Source organism: Sebastes umbrosus, chromosome 11 (genome assembly GCF_015220745.1).
Source record: "Sebastes umbrosus isolate fSebUmb1 chromosome 11, fSebUmb1.pri, whole genome shotgun sequence".
Classification (NCBI taxonomy): domain Eukaryota; kingdom Metazoa; phylum Chordata; class Actinopteri; order Perciformes; family Sebastidae; genus Sebastes; species Sebastes umbrosus.
The window spans coordinates 2718066-2736733 of record NC_051279.1 but is presented as its reverse complement, the minus strand read 5'-3'; the positions used below and the strand labels follow the sequence as shown (position 1 = coordinate 2736733).

The 18668-nt window shown below is 34.4% G+C and overlaps 1 protein-coding gene and 1 long non-coding RNA gene across 3 annotated transcripts; both read left to right on the top strand.

Moving 5' to 3' along the window:
• Positions 1-402: 402 nt before the first annotated feature.
• dhdds (dehydrodolichyl diphosphate synthase) lies at positions 403-9371 on the top strand. Of its 2 annotated transcripts, none has more exons than XM_037784590.1 (9): positions 403-490; positions 2274-2339; positions 3505-3621; positions 3720-3862; positions 5612-5728; positions 5867-5968; positions 6104-6218; positions 7360-7467; positions 8165-9371. In XM_037784590.1, exons 2-9 carry the CDS (start codon positions 2277-2279, stop codon positions 8405-8407), a joined length of 1008 nt encoding a protein of 335 aa, XP_037640518.1. In that variant the 5' UTR covers positions 403-490; positions 2274-2276; the 3' UTR covers positions 8408-9371. The 2 variants fall into 2 exon arrangements, with proteins under 2 accessions (XP_037640518.1, XP_037640520.1); XM_037784592.1 differs by lacking the exon at positions 403-490 and adding an exon at positions 499-597.
• Positions 9372-11749: 2378 nt separating this feature from the next.
• Positions 11750-15802, top strand: LOC119496919. Its single transcript, XR_005208838.1, has 6 exons — positions 11750-11946; positions 13132-13146; positions 13749-13778; positions 14074-14121; positions 14348-14404; positions 15147-15802. It is a non-coding gene; the product is annotated as an uncharacterized LOC119496919 (long non-coding RNA).
• Positions 15803-18668: the final 2866 nt, after the last annotated feature.

Genomic DNA, 18668 nt, shown 5'->3' with positions numbered 1-18668 from the left:
AATTATCATGAAATGCTATTTCATTCTGCTTATTTTTTACAATAACATAGTTTATTGCTGGATATGAAGAGCTGTGGTGATGTCCAAGAGAGAGAGAGAGGAAGATTTCAACACAATTTAATGACCAGCAATAAACTAAAGTTTTAAAGGTCCCATATTGTTAAAATTTAGATTTTCATGTCTTTTATATTATAAAACAGGTTTAAGTGCTTTATAAATACTGTTAAACTATCAAGATGAGCACGATATGGGACCTTTAATAAGATTTTAAATCAATATTTTTTTTCTTGTAATATATATATATATACAAATACTTGAGTATGTTTTTATATTGTTGTATTTCTACTTTGACTTCAGTAGATATTGAGGATCTTTAATGTTGAGTTCATCCACATAATTTGAAAATCTACTAAACATCTGACAGGAAGTCGTCACTGCGTCGCTGACGTCACTTTACTCCAATGCGGAAGAGGTCGTCATCGTAAAGGCTGTGAGTTGGAAGCTTCTCTGAGATGTGATAATAAAGACAGTAAATGTGTTTAGAACAGCGCGCGGTTCAGCAGTCTGAATGAATGAAGCGGGTTCTATCAGGAGCAGGTGTTTACTGGACTAATAGTGACTCTGTTTGAGGGTTTTAAAGCCTTTTATAGCAGCTCAGCTCTGTAGTGTCTGTAGTCAGGCTGAACGGATGAATCACTGGCTGCATGGCTGCATGGTTGCATGGGGGAATCTCACATGTTTTACACATTCACTGTTAAATTAGACATCAGATCATGTTCTTGCTGTGTAAACAGTGTTGTGGTCATTGTGTCTGATTAGTGTAGGAGGGTTATAAAGGTTGACATTCATTAACAGGCGTGATTTTGTGCTTTCTCACTCAGTAGATTCTATTAGATCCTTAGTATAAGTTATAAATAAAAAATGTCATAGTATAGTATGTCGAATTTTTTTTTTTAAGTCATAGTATAGCATGTAAAAAAAAAGTCATATATAGCATGTCATTTTTTTTAAAAAAAAAAGTCATATATAGCATGTAAATTAAAAAAAAAAAAGTCATATATAGCATGTAAATTAAAAAAAAAAAAGTCATATATAGCATGTAAAATTTTTTTTAAAAAAGTCATATTTAGCATGTACATTTAAAAAAAAAAAAAAGTCATATATAGCATGTGGAAAAAATTAATAAAATGTCATAGTATAGCATGTCAAAAAAAGTCATAGTATAGCATGTACATTTTTAAAAAAAAAAGTCATATATAGCATGTAAATTTTTTTTTAAAAAGTCATATATAGCATGTCAAAAGAAAAGTCATAGTATAGCATGTAAATTTTTTTTTAAAAAGTCATATATAGCATTTAAATTAAAAAAAAATCATATATAGCATGTCAAAAAAAAGTCATAGTATAGCATGTACATTTTTTTAAAAAAAGTCATATATAGCATGTACATTTTTTTTTAAAAAGTCATATATAGCATGTCAAAAGAAAAGTCATAGTATAGCATGTAAATTTTTTTTTAAAAATTCATATATAGCATTTAAATTAAAAAAAAAATCATATATAGCATGTCAAAAAAAAGTCATAGTATAGCATGTACATTTTTTTTAAAAAAAGTCATATATAGCATGTACATTTAAAAAAAAAAAAGAAAAGTCATATATAGCATGTCAAAAAAATAAATAAAAAAAAGTCACAGTATGGAATGTCGAGAAAAAAAATCATAGTATAGCATGTCGAAAAAATAAAATAAAAAGTCATAGTATAGTATGTCAAAAAGACAAGGCAAGGCAGCTTTATTAGTAGAGCACATTTCAGCATCAGGGCAATTTAAAGTGCTTTACATAAACATTCAAGAACATTGCGACTAAGTGCAAAAGAACATTAAGACATAATTAAAAGAGTTAATTAAAAACATTAGGGATTAGAAAATAAAAACAAGCTAAAAATAAAAGCTAAAATAGAATATAACACACAAGAGTAAAAGCTCTAGTACAGTTTAAGATCATAAGTTTAAGAGAAAAAAAAGTCGTAATATTACGATAATAAAGTCATAGGTCCAGTTCGTGTCTCTGTAGTCAGACTGAACGGAGGAATCAATCACTGAGCTGCATGGCTTCATGGGGAAATCTCAGATTGTTTTAGACATTACATGTTAAATTAGACATCAGATAATGTTCTTGCAGTGTAACAGTGTTGTGGTCATTGTGTGTGATTACTGTAGGGTGTGTTATAAAGGTTGACATTCATTAACCTTTAAAATCATCTCTTTTCAGACCATGTCGTGGATCAGAGAAGGTGAATTAAACCTGCTTGAAAAGATTTCAGCCAATATCCTGAAGGTAAGCCTGAATCAGTGTATTCTTATATGTTCCTATATACCACTTTATAGACTGCACATATGTACATACTACATTTATTTATTTATTGATTTATACACACTATGTTCACCCATTCACTCTGTATCTTTTATATCTCTATTATTGTTTTTATATTTTGTGTATACCTTTACCTCTCCTGTGTTTCACTCTGTTTGCTGATGTTGCTGCTTTGACATCTGAATTTCCCTCCAGGGATTAATAAAGGTTCATCTTATCTTATCTTATCTTATCTTATCTTATCTTATCTTATGTTCCTCTTTGTATGTACCTCTCAAAATTAACCCAAAAAGAAATGGGCTACCCAGCGATGTTTAATTACCTGTTTGCACACCGGCACTATCTGTTTATATCATGTTTATTTTTGTTTATAGCTTATATTGTATATTGGTAGAATTTCATTTTTTTTTTATTCTTATTTTATTCTAACGTTTTTAATCTATTCTTTTGTTATTATACTGCTTATTTGCAGCAACAAAACCAAAGCAAATTCCTAGTGTATACCTCTTACTCCTGGCAATAAACACCATTCTGATTCTGATTCTGATTAAAAACCCCAGAGGCTCATTGAGCAACATTTAACCGGAGATACCAGTATGACCAGAATCCTCAAAGACTCCTCTAACCACTGATGAAAGAATCAATTCACTGCACAATAAAAAAAAAAGAAGAGCAACTCTTTATTAGTTCATGTTGACAGAAAAGAACATGTATACACATATACAGATATAGTTCCAAAACAAGTCAACTTAAAGGTTCCATATCATGCTCATCTTCAGGTTCATACTTGTATTTTGTGTTTCTACTAGAACATGTTTAGATGATTTAATGTTCAAACAACACTTTATTTTCCTCGTACTGTCTGTCTGAATATACCTGTATTCACCCTCTGTCAGAAACGCCTCGTTTTAGCGCATTTCAACGGAATGGCAACAGAATTGCGTTGCTAGGAAACAGCTTGGGTCCATGTTTTACTGCAGTCGAAAGCTCTAAAAAAACAAAAAACAGGGAAATCTTTGTATTTGATAAGGTGGAACCAGCTGGAACCAGAGAATATTTAGTACATTATCACAATTATTAACATTAGTTAATGTCTCTGTCAGTGTCTGATCTGCATTGTGTCTCCCAGGCTGGACCCATGCCTAAACATGTGGCCTTCATCATGGATGGTAACCGCCGCTTTGCACGCAAGAAAAACATGGAGCGCCAGGAAGGGCATATGCAGGGCTTCAACAAGCTGGCAGAGGTGAGGTTGCTTCTCAAACACATGTTCACCTGGCCATAAAATAGAATAGGTTGCTCATGTAATGTGTGTAACCCTTTTGTCCCTTTACTCCACACCAGACCTTACGTTGGTGTAAGCATCTGAACATCCAAGAGGTCACCGTGTACGCCTTCAGCATCGAGAACTTCAAGCGCAATAAAAACGAGGTGGAGGGGCTGATGGAGCTCGCCAGGCAGAAGTTTGAAAAGCTGTTGGAGGAACGGTGAGATTCAAGTTGGGGATTTAAAATAGCTTTTTCACTTTGCTGTTGTTGCTTGTGGGACAAGTCAGATTTTCTACATCACATGATTCATCACAGCTTCCTTAAAGTAAAGTCGAGGGGAACCAAATGCAGGGACTGCTGTGTAGTTAAAGTAAGTTAAGTGTTTTTGCAAGACTGAAAAAATTGCAAAAAATGGACTGGGCTTCAGATTGTTAGTAAGAAGCCAACTATAACAAGAATGTTTGCAAACCACCTTTTAAATCAGCACAGTTGCATTTAACTAAGAAATATTTTATTTTTTTGCCGCAACTGGATACGACGACACTGACACGAAAACAATTTGGCCATTGAGTTAAGATATACTGTGGACTGATGCCAGAATGGCCAAGAGGAAGAAAGCCTGACTTATAAATAGGAGGGTACGATATCACTTATTTCCATTGCTAGTTTGGCTGATACTGACTTCTTCTTTGTAAATACACCAGAATATCTAGTCTACACCTGTAGATGTTGCCTCTAATTATACTATAACTGTATTCCTTAGTGCAAATATCCATCTGTTATCCGTAACCACTTATCCTATTCAGGGTCACTGGTGGGTGCTGGAGCTGATCCCAGCTGACATTGGGCGGAGGCGGGTACACCGTGGACAGGTCACCAGACTATCACAGGGCTGACACATAGAGACAGACAACCATTCACACTCACATTCACACCTACGGGCAATTTAGAGTCAACAAGTAACCTAACCTGCATGTCTTTGGACTGTGGGAGGAAGCCGGAGAAAACCCACACTAACACGGGGAGAACATGCAAACTCCACACAGAAGGGCCCCAACCTGCGACCCTCTTGCTGTGAGGTGATAGTGCTAACCACTGAACCACAGTGCAGCCCTGCTGCAAATATAGATGTCCAAAAACCAACAACTACCAGGTGTTAATCTGCAGTTCCACAAATGACCGCTAGATGTTGGCCTAAGAAAAATCTAGTCTTGGATTGACAGACTTTTCTTCATGTTTTACTGCAACAAGGAATATTTTACAAATGACTAATTTCTTGCTTTCTGAGTAGGGCTGTCACTGACGGCCTATAATTAATCGCAAATGAATTGCACATTTTTATTCTGTTCAAAATGTACCTTAAAGGGAGATTTGTCAAGTATTTAATACTCTTATCAACATGGGAGTGGACAAATATGCTGCTTTAAGCAAACATATGTATATATTTATTATTGGAGATCAATAAACAACACAAATCAATGACAGATATTATCCAGAAACCCTCACAGGTACTGCAGTTAGCATAAAACAATATGCTCAAATCATAACATGGCAAACTGCAGCCCAACAGGCAACAACAGCTGTCAGTGTGTCAGTGTGCTGACTTGACTATGACTTGCCCCAAACTGCATGTGATTATCATAAAGTGGGCATGTCATTATTAGTATCTACAAGGCTGCTGCCACCAAGAGGATGGCTTGGTCAGTGTTGTTGTGTTGAACACCAACACTCGACTAACCAGCTTTATACAGGAGGACATTGGACTGCAGACTGCTTCAGGGAAACTGTACCAACTGACGACTCAGTGCAAATTCCTCTGTGTAGGCACCTTTGTGTATCTCTAGGTGGGAAATGCAGACAGACATGTTTCAGTAGCTTTGTCTAAATGGAGTAGTCTTCTTGTTCTCCCTGTTCTCATTCATGCTTTTCTTTTCATTTTTTCACACACTTCTCTCTCGTCTCTTGCAGGGACAATCTGGAGAAGCATGGTGTGTGTATCCGGGTGCTCGGCGACTTGAACATGCTGCCACTCGACCTTCAGCAGCTCATTGCCAAAGCTGTGATCACAACCAAGGCGCACAATAAGTAAATGTGTTATTCATTTGTACCTCTGCTTCTATAACCCCTCATCATTAATCACTCACCCCCTTTACCACCACACTTAAGCAGATTTTATGTTATATATTATAAATGACAACAGCTATACAAATACTTGTTTTGCAGATGTTTCCTGAATGTGTGCTTTGCCTACACATCAAGATATGAAATCACCAACGCAGTCAGAGAAATGGCTTGGGGAGTGGAGCAGGGCCTGATCAAAGCAAGGTAAAACATGATGATAACAGAGTCGATGGTGGTGATATCCTGCCAACATCCGTAATGCCACGTAGAATATAAAAAGATAACCCTGGGGAGCTTTCACTCTAACACGCTGTGTTTGTGTCGTTCTGTCGTTCTCAGTGATGTTTCAGAGGCGTTGCTAAGTGAGTGTTTGTACAGCAATAGTTCTCCCAATCCTGATCTGCTCATCCGCACCTCTGGAGAGGTGCGACTCAGCGACTTCCTTCTTTGGCAGGTGAGGATGAGAATGACTGCATGGAGAAATGATGATGATGAGAGATCTCATTTCACTTGTGTAAAGTGTATTTGAGTGCTCTATAAATGAATTAGGGCTGTCAGTCAATGTCAAATTGACTGACCATTGCAAATTAGGCTAACTTACAGGCACCGTAGCTGTAACCCTGCTTAGACTTGTGTATTTCATGTTGCGTTGCTCAAAGTACTCTCCATCCAAACATGATTCTGAACAAAGATTTTAGTTTATGTGGACATTGACCCCAATTTGTCTTTGATGCCAACAAAAAATATCTGCAAGAGCTGAAAATATGTGTCAGATGTAGAAGTGTCTACTTTTTGTTTTCCCAGTGAGACTTTGCGGTGATCACATCCTGTCTGTCTTTGCCTTTATCTGTAATGGAGCAGCCAGCAAAGATGAAAACTGACCACCGGATTTTAACAATAAAACATTCAATTTAATAAAGGGTTATTTTATATAGTCATGTGATTTCAACAACTTAATTCATGGCAGCTATTGCTGCATTCCAGACAACACGACGCTGAAATTTCCAACTTCCGACCAACGACAAACATAAACAAAAACCATGGCTGACCGTGACAAACTTTGGCAAGTGTACACACAATTGAACTCTCAGCAGTGCAGCCTCCCAATATTTCTTTTTACGTTTTACCGAATAATTTTTGTGAAGTCAGGGTAATTGGATTTGCCCAGACTTTATAAGTAGGAACTCTGACTTTGAGTGGCGTTCCATTGTACTTTATTAAGTAGGACGTCGGACATTTCCAAGTTCTGAGTTGTCTGAAACGCAGCATATGGCCGATTCTGTTTCCTTACCTCATTAAGACTGTAACCGAATACAGGGGGTTCTTTTTGTATTTTGTATTTCCCTTTAAAATCAACCATACATGTTTGGATCATAGGAAATGCAGGCTATTTGTTTTTCAAAGAGTTTTGTTTATGATTTATATATAATTTATCTTTTTTTCTGCCTACAACAACAAAGTATTATCCACCAAATTAGAGTTGCAATTTATGATAGACAGCATTAAGCAAATAGTTGATCATAATGTCCAACACTTTCCAGCTTCTCCTCTGGGCCTTTTATATTGATTTTCTTATTTTATCTTCCACTCTGCAGACTTCCCACTCCTGTCTAGTGTTTCAGTCGGTTCTGTGGCCGGAGTACTCCTTCTGGAACCTGTGTGAAGCCATCCTCCAATATCAGTTAAATCACAAAGCCATTCAGGTAATGCCAGAAAATGGTGATAAATGTGGATCAGTGTTTCCCAAAGCCCGAGATGATGTCTTGAAGATATTCAGTTTGCTGTCATAGAGGAGTAAAAACAACAGAAAATATTCACATTTAAGAAGCTGCATTCAGAGAATTTTGAATTTTTTTTTCTTAAAAAATGACTCAAACTGATTAATCGATTATCAAAATAGTTGTTGATTAATTTAATAGTTGACAACTAATCGAATATTCGTTGCAGCTCTACTTGCAGCGAATAAAGCTTTGTAGAGGGTCATGAGGTTTGTTAATTGTGACTCTGCCGAAAGGTGTTGATTCAACTGCACTCAGCTGTCATTTTTGAGACTTTTGAGATGTCACTCTGTTATTCTGGAGCAAAACGTAAATTAGAAAATGTAATAAACTTTTGCATGCGTTGTTGCAAAGCAGCTAAAGGTTGTTATAACTTTATTACCTCGTCTTAATGACTTCAGCTTAGTTGGTGAAGAGCGTAGATTTTTTTTTTTTTACACTTTTTTCAAAGACAAGGTAAATACCTTTGTCCAGTATTAACTTGTTAAAACAGTTTGTGTTGCCTACCGTCTGTCACATAATGTGTACCGTCTGTTGTGAATGTATTCAGTATTGGGATTTCAATATACATCTACATTGTTTGTCACCAAAACAAATAAAGGTTTTGTGTTGTGTATTGTAGAAAGCCAGAGACCTCCATCGAGAGCATCAGACCTTCCAGCAGCTGGAGGCGGATCGCACCTGCGTAGCGGAGCACCTGCAGCATCATGGGAACGGAAAGCCTGCCGACGCCCAGAGAAGACAAGAGGCACTGCTGCTCTACACCACCTGCCGGGAAGAACGGATTCAGGACTTCCTAGACGCACTGAAGCACAAGAGAGACTCTTACTTTAATGACCTATGGAGCGACGCCGTCTTGGCCTAGGAAGGCTCCGAGGGAGAAAAGAAACCCATGTTGAAATGGGGATGAAACCTCTCCTGTCCTCTTCCCAAAAGGGCTTCTGTGGCAAAGGGAAGAGTGAACAGTAACTGGGAATGGTTTCATTGGGTTACTGATTTGTACAAAACGAGAGGGCAATTTTACCCCTATGGGGCTGTAGAATAATTGATATTTATGATTGTAGATTTAAAAAAAAAAAAAAACTCTAATACGTGGAAATGTCTGGTCAAGATGTAGTTAAGTAACTGTGTAAATTGTCGGTCAAATGCATGCCATTGATTGGAAATTATATGAGTGAAAGCCAGGGGAACGTTCCCAAAGCAGCCGTCCAGATTTATATAAGTCAGTGCAGTTTTGCAGTTTTGCAGTTTCGTTGTGGCCCAAAGAAAGTGTTGTTTGTTGAGTGTGATGTTGATGACATAACTAGATTTTGACCAGCTTTCTTTAACAGAATAAAGTGATCAATGTATGTCAGATATGACTAAATGATGTACGATTCAGTCCTTTGTACTTAACGTATCACATGTCAATATTATGGCTGTCTTCAGTTCTTGCCTTCATCTGGCTTTTTGATATGTTGGTATGTAATGTCTTAACATGTGCATCAGAAAAAAATATCACTTTTCTAAGGTCCATGCTGCTGACGAAGAACATCTCAACCATTACTGATTACTGAAGCCTTTATATATACAGCCATATCATCGAAACCTTTCATTTCTACTAGTAACTGTTGGATAAGTATTGGACCTCTCCACTAATTGATCCAGGTTAAATCAAGAAATTCATTGCATATATTAAATCAGTATGATTGTGTACATAGTTGCTATTTTGTTTTAAAGCAAATATTTAGCCAATAGTTGTAATGTTGTAGTGCATATATAAAGGTGGGTAAACTATGACTCCCATTCAGCGATTCTAACACAAGTAAAGAAACACAAATATTTTTCAACACTATGTTTATTGGTTTTTGTTCATTTGGGAAAAACAATCTTTAATTTTATCTCCTACTTATGATAAGTCAGTTTTTCTACATCCAAACTGCAAAGCATCCTCTTAATCCACTTATTAGAATTAGCTGTTTGAATGTCCTTCTATAGGCAATATTAATATTAACAAAAGTAATTTATATTTTCAGAGAGGCAATCTTCATGTTTCAATGCTTCTTTTATACAATAGAGGAAGACATTGAGATTATTGAGAGATATTTTACTTAAATAATAGTCGCAATACCACAGTATAAAAATACTCAGTTACAAGTAAAAGCACATAAGTGTTAGCAACAAAACGTACCTAAAGTATCAAAGGTACTAAAAAGCTAAATGGACCAATTTAGAGTATTTTATTAATGATATATTTGACTGAATATTATTATGAATATTATATATAATTTCAACTACTTTATACACTGTTGGTTAGTTTAATCTAAAACATTACATCACATTATAATTGATCAATTAATACCTTTACACTGGAATACCACACTATAAAAAATACTACATTACAATTAAAAGCACATAAGTGTTAGCAGCAAAGTATCAAAAGTACTAAAAAGCTCCCATTTAGTGTACTTTATTTATCATATATAAATTATTGGAATATTATTACTAATGCATTAACAGGTAAGTGGTATTTTAATGTTGTGATGGTGCAATGTGTCACAGCATTTAATAGCTACTGCTTATTTCCAATGCCCTAGGGGTATTTTCACACTGTGGCATTGCTACTTTTACTTCAAGTTAAAGTACTTCTTCTCAGAGAAGTGGACCTATTTTTTTTGTCTTTAACGGAGTTCCTATCTGTCAATGAACCTAATTTTAACCTAATAATATGGAAGTTTTATCGGACTTTATTAGTTGTAACCCACAGAAGACATTCCACAAATGAGTACCATGATCTGCAAATATTTCACTATCCACAAACATGTGTTTTTGTTTTTGTGTTGTGTAAAGTCACATTCACAAAAATAATTTTTAAATTTAAATTTAAATGTTTTAATTGTATTTGCAAATACACATAACTTACTCTGTAAATACGTATTTTAAGGTTTACTTGTAAAGTGATAAACACGCATTTGTGCATCTATTTCTACACGTGGAATGATATTTGTGCATTTGCAGATCGCTTCCTGTGCATTTGTGGGCCACGTGACATTTGTAACTTTCCTCCTGTTTGTTTACAGAATTTTGTCCGATTGGACAAATTTGTACCGAGGCAGATCTGTGGATAATAGTTGTAATATTATACGTATAATAGTATAAATATATAATACGTAATATATTTATAAAATATTTGTGAATTGTCTTCTGAGGATTACGAATGTCACATGGCCCACAAATGCACAGGAAGCGATCTGCAAATGCACAAATATCATTCCACGTGTAGAAAAAGATGCACAAATGCATATTTATCACTTTACATGTAAACCTTAAAATACGTATTTACAGAGTAACTTATGCGTATTTGCAAATCGCCCTGTAAATTTTGTGGATGTGACTTTACAAAACACAAATACAAAAATACATGTTTGTGGATAGTGAAATATTTGCAGATCATGGTACACATTTGTGGAATGTCTTCTGTGGATTACCACTAATAAAGTCCGATAAAAACGTCCATATTATTAGGTTATTATTAGGTTCATCGACAAATAGGAACTCCGTTAAATACAAAAAAAGTAGGTCCACTTCTCTGAGAAGAAGTACTTTAACTTGAAGTAAAAGTAGCAATGCCACAGTGTGAAAATACCCCTAGGGCATTGGAAATAAGCAGAAGCTATTAAATGCTGTGACACATTGCACCATGACAACATTAAAATACCACTTACATGTTAATGCATTATTAATAATATTCCAATAATTTATATATGATAAATAAAGTACACTAAATGGGAGCTTTTTAGTACTTTTGATACATTCCTGCTAACTCTTATGTGCTTTTACTTGCAATGTAGTATTTTTTATAGTGTGGTATTCCACAGTGTAAAGGTACTAGTTGATAAATTACAATGTGATGTAATGTTTTAGACTAAACTAACCAACAGTGTATAAAGTATCATGGTACACATTTGTGGAATGTCTTCTGTGGGATACAACTAATAAAGTCCAATAAAAACTTCCATGTTATAATCGATCAGAAAGCATCGATCCAGCAGCGCCTCCTCGCGGCTCTCTCTCACTCAGTATTTTCCCAGGATGCATCCTGCCTCTTTAACAAAAAAGTGGGTGGCGCGTTCTAGAATCAAGTGACGTATCTTGGAATCACGTGACGTATTCGCGCCCAATGACAGCCGAGAAAACACAGAACTGGTTCGATCCGGTCTCGTGCTTATATTCCAGCGAATAAACTACAAAAACATTCGTTTGCATTAAACATTCGCCATTTTACGCAGCAGCTTCTGGTCGCTGGTTGTTGTGTGTTATCTCTTCCTCTTCCTCCTCCCGGGAAAGAAAAAAACAACCTGTTTTTATTCTTTTTTCTGTGAGCTTTCAGTTCATTAACTATCAACAAACATGGTCAAGAAGAAGGTAAGGTTTATTTATATGAATTTAACCGTATAAATGCTCTGTATGTTGGTGTTAGTTTGGAGGTTACCGTTAGAAAGCTGCTGCATCAGAGCAGCGTCATCAGCTCGAACACAGACAGAGACTCTGGGCGGGATAATTCTGCACAATTAAACGAATATAAACAGTTTATAGCTTAAAGTAGGCATGCAAAATATATATATTAATGAGTTAAAACACGACTTAATGGTGTTTTTCACGCCCTGCGCCAGAGCTGTGGAGCAGTGCAGCCATTGACATCTCCAGATCTCCAACCAGGCTCACACATCAACATGTTTATCTCTCTATTTTATCACTATACATATTAATATACATTAATGCATAACTCATAATCTACTACGGAGAATGGAGAGCAGGTTATATATCCAGCAAAAGCAAAGTTAGTTCAAGCACAACTTGCAAAAAAAAAAAAAAATAGAGGAAGGAGTTGGGGGAGGGGAGGTCACATTTATTTATTTATATATTTATTTTTATCTCATTCTGTTTTGAATAACTTGCTCATTGCATGTTGATTCTAAATAAAATGTCAGTCAGTTGGAATTTAACCAAAACTATCTATTTCAGCTGATGTTATATTAACAAATGCATCAATGTGAAATTGTTTTTTTTTATCTCAATTATGAATATTTTTGTTTGATTAATTTGGTTGCAATTATACAAAATTGTCTATTTGACATTAATAAAAACAAATAAAGAAAATAATTATAAAAAAAAATAAAAATAAAGACAATAATTATAAAAAAAATGTTTTCTTTGTGAAACCTCATCTGGGATGTAATTTTAAACTGGTTTACAACCTCGTTGATTCCACGGATACAGATTAGTGTATAGTAGTAATCTCATCAGCTGTCTGTCGGCGCGCACTGATACAAAACAAAGGAAGCTGTCAGCGCGCCAAGGCGTCGTCATGGTGACGAGACAGACCAACAGTATTTGAATTCAAATATGCGCGGGAAGTTCTTTGTGACGTCCAAATCTAGAATCTAGAAACTTGCGCGTTTTTATTTTTTTTCAGCGCCAATACAACATCATGCCTGCAGAAATGTCCGTGATTTAAAGACTGTTTTGAGTTCTGTTGAGTCATGTATAAAACTGTTTTCAATTATTATTTATTTTTAATATTGTGTTTTTCTCTCTTTTGTCTTTCAGACAGTCCCCGTTGAGGTTTGTATAAATAACCATATTTGTTTATATTATTCATATTCTCTGTTATTGCAAGAGTATTATACAATGTTTAACAATAGTTTATTTTCTAACTCCGGATGGATATGAGGGTTGTAAATAAACTATGGATGCTGTTCATATATTTAATTTGGGATGTAAATAAATCTGGGATAGTTTATATATGATATCATACTATTTTATATTATAAAATATCATTTTATAATATATTATATCATATTATATTATCATTCTATGATGAGTTATTAGAGGAGAAGTGAGTAAGGGGTATAGGGAAATGTAAGTTTTACTTCTACCTACTCCTTTTCAGACACTATTACTCTTTTGTTTTGTTTGTTATTATTTTGTCTGTTTTTATTTAATTTTATGTTCAAAATAAAGTCTTTCATTCATAGTTTTATAACTGGGATTTGTGTTTAAATGCTGCTTTCTAATGTAATTTTATTTAGTTTTAGGTTTTAAGCTATTTTTGACAGGAATGCCCACTTTTAGGGCTATGAATATCATATTTAGTCGGGTTATGTGTTAAAAAATCAGGTTTACATCAGCAATCATTACTGAAGATTTTCTTCCTATCTCAATAGCAAAGAAGAACCTCCCCACGGCTGGCTTCGGTAAGCTCCTCAGAAACACAATTAATCAACAATAAAAAGACTATTATTTAGCTATTTTGTGATCATTCTTGTTCCTCATCCAGAAATTTAAATTAGCATAAACCCAATGTCTTGTCTATTTGCATTGCACAAATATACTACGCGGTATCAATTAATCAAAATCAAATTTCTTTTGTAATTACAATATTAAAATTATTTTTGAGAGAACGTTTATAAAGCACAGTGTCACCAGCCATTTATTTTCCTCTGTAATCTACTGTTACAATACTAATTGAAATGTCTTCTTGTTTTGCAGAAACCAGTCAGACCTGCAGCGGACGCAAAGAAAAAGCCCGTTGCAAAGGTATGAAACCGAAAACACTGATCTCAACCGAACATCTCTGCATGCTGTATGTCACATGTCAAACTGATTCATGGCCTTCAGGTCCTTGAAGGGAAAAAGACCTTTTGGGGAACAATTTTGATGTTTTGGTACACTTGTTTTTCTTCATTAATGTGAACCATGTGATGATTGTATTCTAGCTGGAGAGCTCTAATCTGTTCGTAATCAATTGTCATGTCATTTGTAGAAGGCTGCCAAAGCAAAGAAGACCAAACTATCCGAAAATGGGAGCACCAAGGCCGAGGTTTGTTTCTTTTTATGGGAAAGATTTTGTACAACATATTTTTTATTATTTTTGCTGGTAATTTGTGCCGTTTAACTAATAAATAATTAATGTTAGCAAATAAACAGACTGTTTTTAAACTATATATAAGGGGTAGACAAATATAACTTTATGTAAACTTATCTTGTCAGGGGATGAGAACAAATGTTATGAATGAGATAAGCTAACAATATTAATATGAAGGAATTAATTTAGTATTTGTAGGCTTCTAAATACCAAAACACAGCTGCTAGCCTACCACAAAACATTTAACTTTAATTCCTTTTTGTTATTTGTTTGAAGTATTAATTTGAGGTCACAAAAGCTTAAAAAAATTATTTCCTAATACTGAAGAAGTGCAGATATATCGGAGTGTGATTATGAGCAAAACTTATAATTATAAACAACAAAAAAAGACAAAAGTTCTGGGAAGTCAGCTGTGTGTCTGCAAGTTCTGAAAAATTCAATTGGATTATTACAATTTATAACTTGAGTCCAAAGGTGTGATTTCTTTGGTTTAATTTTTCCGATTTGATTTGGTATTAAAATTATCCGACTTGATGAAACTTGCGGACACCTTGCAATATACCAAATAAGATGAAATGAAAGCATGATGACGATCACAGTAGAGGGGGAATATACTGTCGTACCGCCAAAACAAGCAACGTATATAACATATAATATAATATGTGTATATGACTGCTTTCTTATCTTCTGTCCCCAGGAGCCAAAGGCCGAAGCCACTGAAGCCAATTGAATAACGGTTGATGTGCTCACTCTGTGTACTTGGTGATTGTACAGTTTTAAATTAGTATTTTTTACCAAGTTTTATATTACAAATGTCATTTATAGGTTTGTTTTGGGCTTGCACTTGATGTAACAAAAGTTTGTCACATTCATATCCATTTTATATCCATTTAAAAAAAAAAAGATTACCGTCCATATCTTGTAGACGTGGCATTTTTAGTTTGTCTAATCCTGTTCTTTTATTTTAAACTGCTGAGTAATAGATATTTTCCAACAAGTTGGAATCTGATTTTAAAACATTATAAGGCAGCTAAAGCATATTGTTAAAATTTTGCGGGAGAGTAGGAATTTGTCCGTTTATCTCCTTGTATTTTAATGTTAAACTAATAAGAAATTGCTTACCAAATGTTTTTGAAACACTGTATGTCGACACAAGTTCCGGTCAGTGAAAAATACCACAGAAGAAGAAATGCCGTTATTAGGTCAAAAGACTGATACATCCCAAAAACATGTATGATGTGAACCTGATCATATGAAGAAAAGTCCTGTTAAGTTATGTTTCTTTCCTGACTGAAGCTTTTCTGACTTTAATGGTTGATCTAAATGTTCTTGAATAAAAATTGTCAAAATGTCTTTTTGCTGTCACTTTGTTGTGAAATATAAACCTCATTGAATAAAATAGTAAAAATGAAACTAGGCTCCTCCATCTTGGCAGGACATCCATTTTAAGATCATTTATTTCCTCCTCATCACCACTCAGGGTTTATAGGTCAGTGGCTCAGTTTTTATTTTTCTGCTCATTTGTTGGTATATTATGACAACATAATTTTAATCTTAAATACTTATGTTTCTTCTATATGAATGCCTATAAATGTACTTGACATTGGAGGCTTGTTCACTTAAAAGTTAAAAGACAGAACTTTCCTGGACATTATATACAATTTTCTTTTTAACTAAATAAAAGCAAAAAACGTTAATAAAAAAGGTCCAGCCTTTGAAACATCACTGTTAAAAAAGAAGTAGAATTTTAATATTGTAGTTTGTTCAGTATTGTGCTTGTTGGTAGTTAATCTGAATTTATAGTGACGCTGAACTGAGTGGATTTATAAAGTTTCACAAAATTTAAATATTGGTAATACTTTATAATAACCATCATTTATAAATGGTAAATTGATAGTTAATTAAACTTAGTTAATAGTTATTTAACTGTTAAACAATGGCATGATAATTCATAATGTTTACTAATTATTAGTAATGCTATAATTTCTGATATTTTATCATTAGTTCGTGTAATATGAAGAAATATATATAGTATATATATATAATTAATACTTTGTCAATGGTCAATAATTGGTTTCTGGCCCATCTGTCAATGTAATGTTTATAGATGTTTTGTCACTAACAAATACTTAATATAGTATATATATATATAAATATATATATACACAATTGTATGTATGCAACAATAAACTGATAATAGTTTACTAATGTAATCAGAATATAGTTGTTATTGTCTCTTATCAGCGATGATACAATATATAATTTCTAAACTAATCATTTCATATTACACACACTAATGATAAAATAACAGAAATTATAGCATTACTAAAAAATGAATAAACATGAATTATGGCATTGTTTGCTAATAGGAAAATAAGTTTAATTAACTATCAATTCACCACTTATAAATGATGGATATTATAAAGTGTTACGATGTATCCTGGTATAAATAATTATAATATATAATTACCGTTATTATATTATATTATATTATATTATATTATATTGTATTATATTATATATTATTATTTTATATTGTAAGATATTATATGATATTATATTATATTATAAGATATATGATATGATATTATATTGTATTATATTATATTATATTATATTATGTTATATTATATTATATTATATTATATTATATTATATTATATTATATTATTCAATAATAATAATCATCAGTATTTGAGTTATAAGTAGCTTGACTTTGTTGACTTCCCATCAGCTCTGGAGAGCCCTCAGTGTCTTTGCTCTGCAGCACCAGTAGAGGGCTGTGTCTCATCACTGGACCCAGATCAGATCCTGGTCTTTACTCCAGCTGGTCTCTGCTGGTCTCTCTCTCTCCAGCCTGTGAAAGTCGGTCAAATATGACGCGTTATGTTTTGAAACCTTTAACCAGACATGCTTGCTCATATCATTGAGGGTGCTGCTGTTTTATAGTTTATTTATTGGTTTATTCAACATCCTATCTCTTTAGCAGAGACAATAATGTTGAAAATATGAGTCAAATGTAACTTTTTAACTAAAAACATATATGCAGCACACAATGAGGTGAAAGTACAGCCCTAAGTAGGATACAGTGCAAGAAACACTGTTAATGTTTCAAGAATGTTTTCTGTTGGTTGGGTTAATATGTGTATTCCTAAACTAGGAGAGAAAGTATGATGCCCAGCACATACTGCAGATCAGTTAACTGTCATGTCACTCCACATGTGGTGAAGCCGGGTGGGAAGGTGACACCTAGAGAAGCATGTCAGGGGGTGACACAGGCAGGAAGGAGGCTGCGACACAGCGCAGCTATGATGCTGCAGACATACAGGTCAATTAACATGGTGGAAACTGCAGGGACAAATACCTAACACTACATTCACACTATAGACGGATGTTAAACTGACAAAAACAAAACAAAAGTTGAGATTGTATTTAAGCCAACATGATGAGTAGGCTTTACCCCATGTGGAGTGACATACCAGTTAACATTTAAACTGTGTTTCACTCTACAGCATGTAGCAAGATTAGAGCAAATATGATTAAAAAAGTTATTTTATATAAAACGGTCACTATATCCTGACAGTAGTGCATGAGACAGGTAATCTGAAAAAAAAAAATCATGTGCCTATGTGTCCTCCGGTGCTCCTAATGGCATCTGTAGGATTTCACAGAATGGAAGAAAACAACCAATCAGAGCTGATCTAGAGCCTTGCCGTCTCTGAGCAGCTGTCAATCACTCTTGAACTCCGATCAAACGGTCAAACTAGGCAGCGCTGATCAAATATGAATCAATATTCTGTTACTGTAATGCCTATTTCTCTCCTCTAATGTTTTCAGAATCATCTTGTAGTGTACTGTTTAGCTGTAAAATGAGAAAGTTTGGGACCCCGGCAGCCATGTTGGGATCAGTTGAGGAAATACCAAGCACCGCCCACCAGTCGGAGCACAGCCAATAGGAACGCTCTCTCTCTCTCTGAAATGACCTGTGATTGGTCAAAGTCTCCCGTCACAGGCTAGATTTTTTTAAAGCCTGAAAACAGAGCCATGAGGAGGTGCAGAAGTCTATTTTTCTCTCAGAACACTTGAATTACAATATGCTGAAAGGTTATTATGGAATTTTTGCAGCTTTAATGTGTTTTTTGTCTATGAATGAACTTTCAGTTTCAACTGATGCAATTATATTTAAGTGTACCCATATCAAATGTGGACAACAAACACT

Bases quoted from the DNA above. Each gene is read 5' to 3' on its own strand.
- dhdds (XM_037784590.1), top strand. From the start codon at position 2,277: ATGTCGTGGATCAGAGAAGGTGAATTAAACCTGCTTGAAAAGATTTCA. The intron at 3,863-5,611 runs GTGAGATTCAAG...CGTCTCTTGCAG, and splicing joins GAAAAGCTGTTGGAGGAACG to GGACAATCTGGAGAAGCATG. The intron at 7,468-8,164 runs GTAATGCCAGAA...TGTGTATTGTAG, and splicing joins TAAATCACAAAGCCATTCAG to AAAGCCAGAGACCTCCATCG.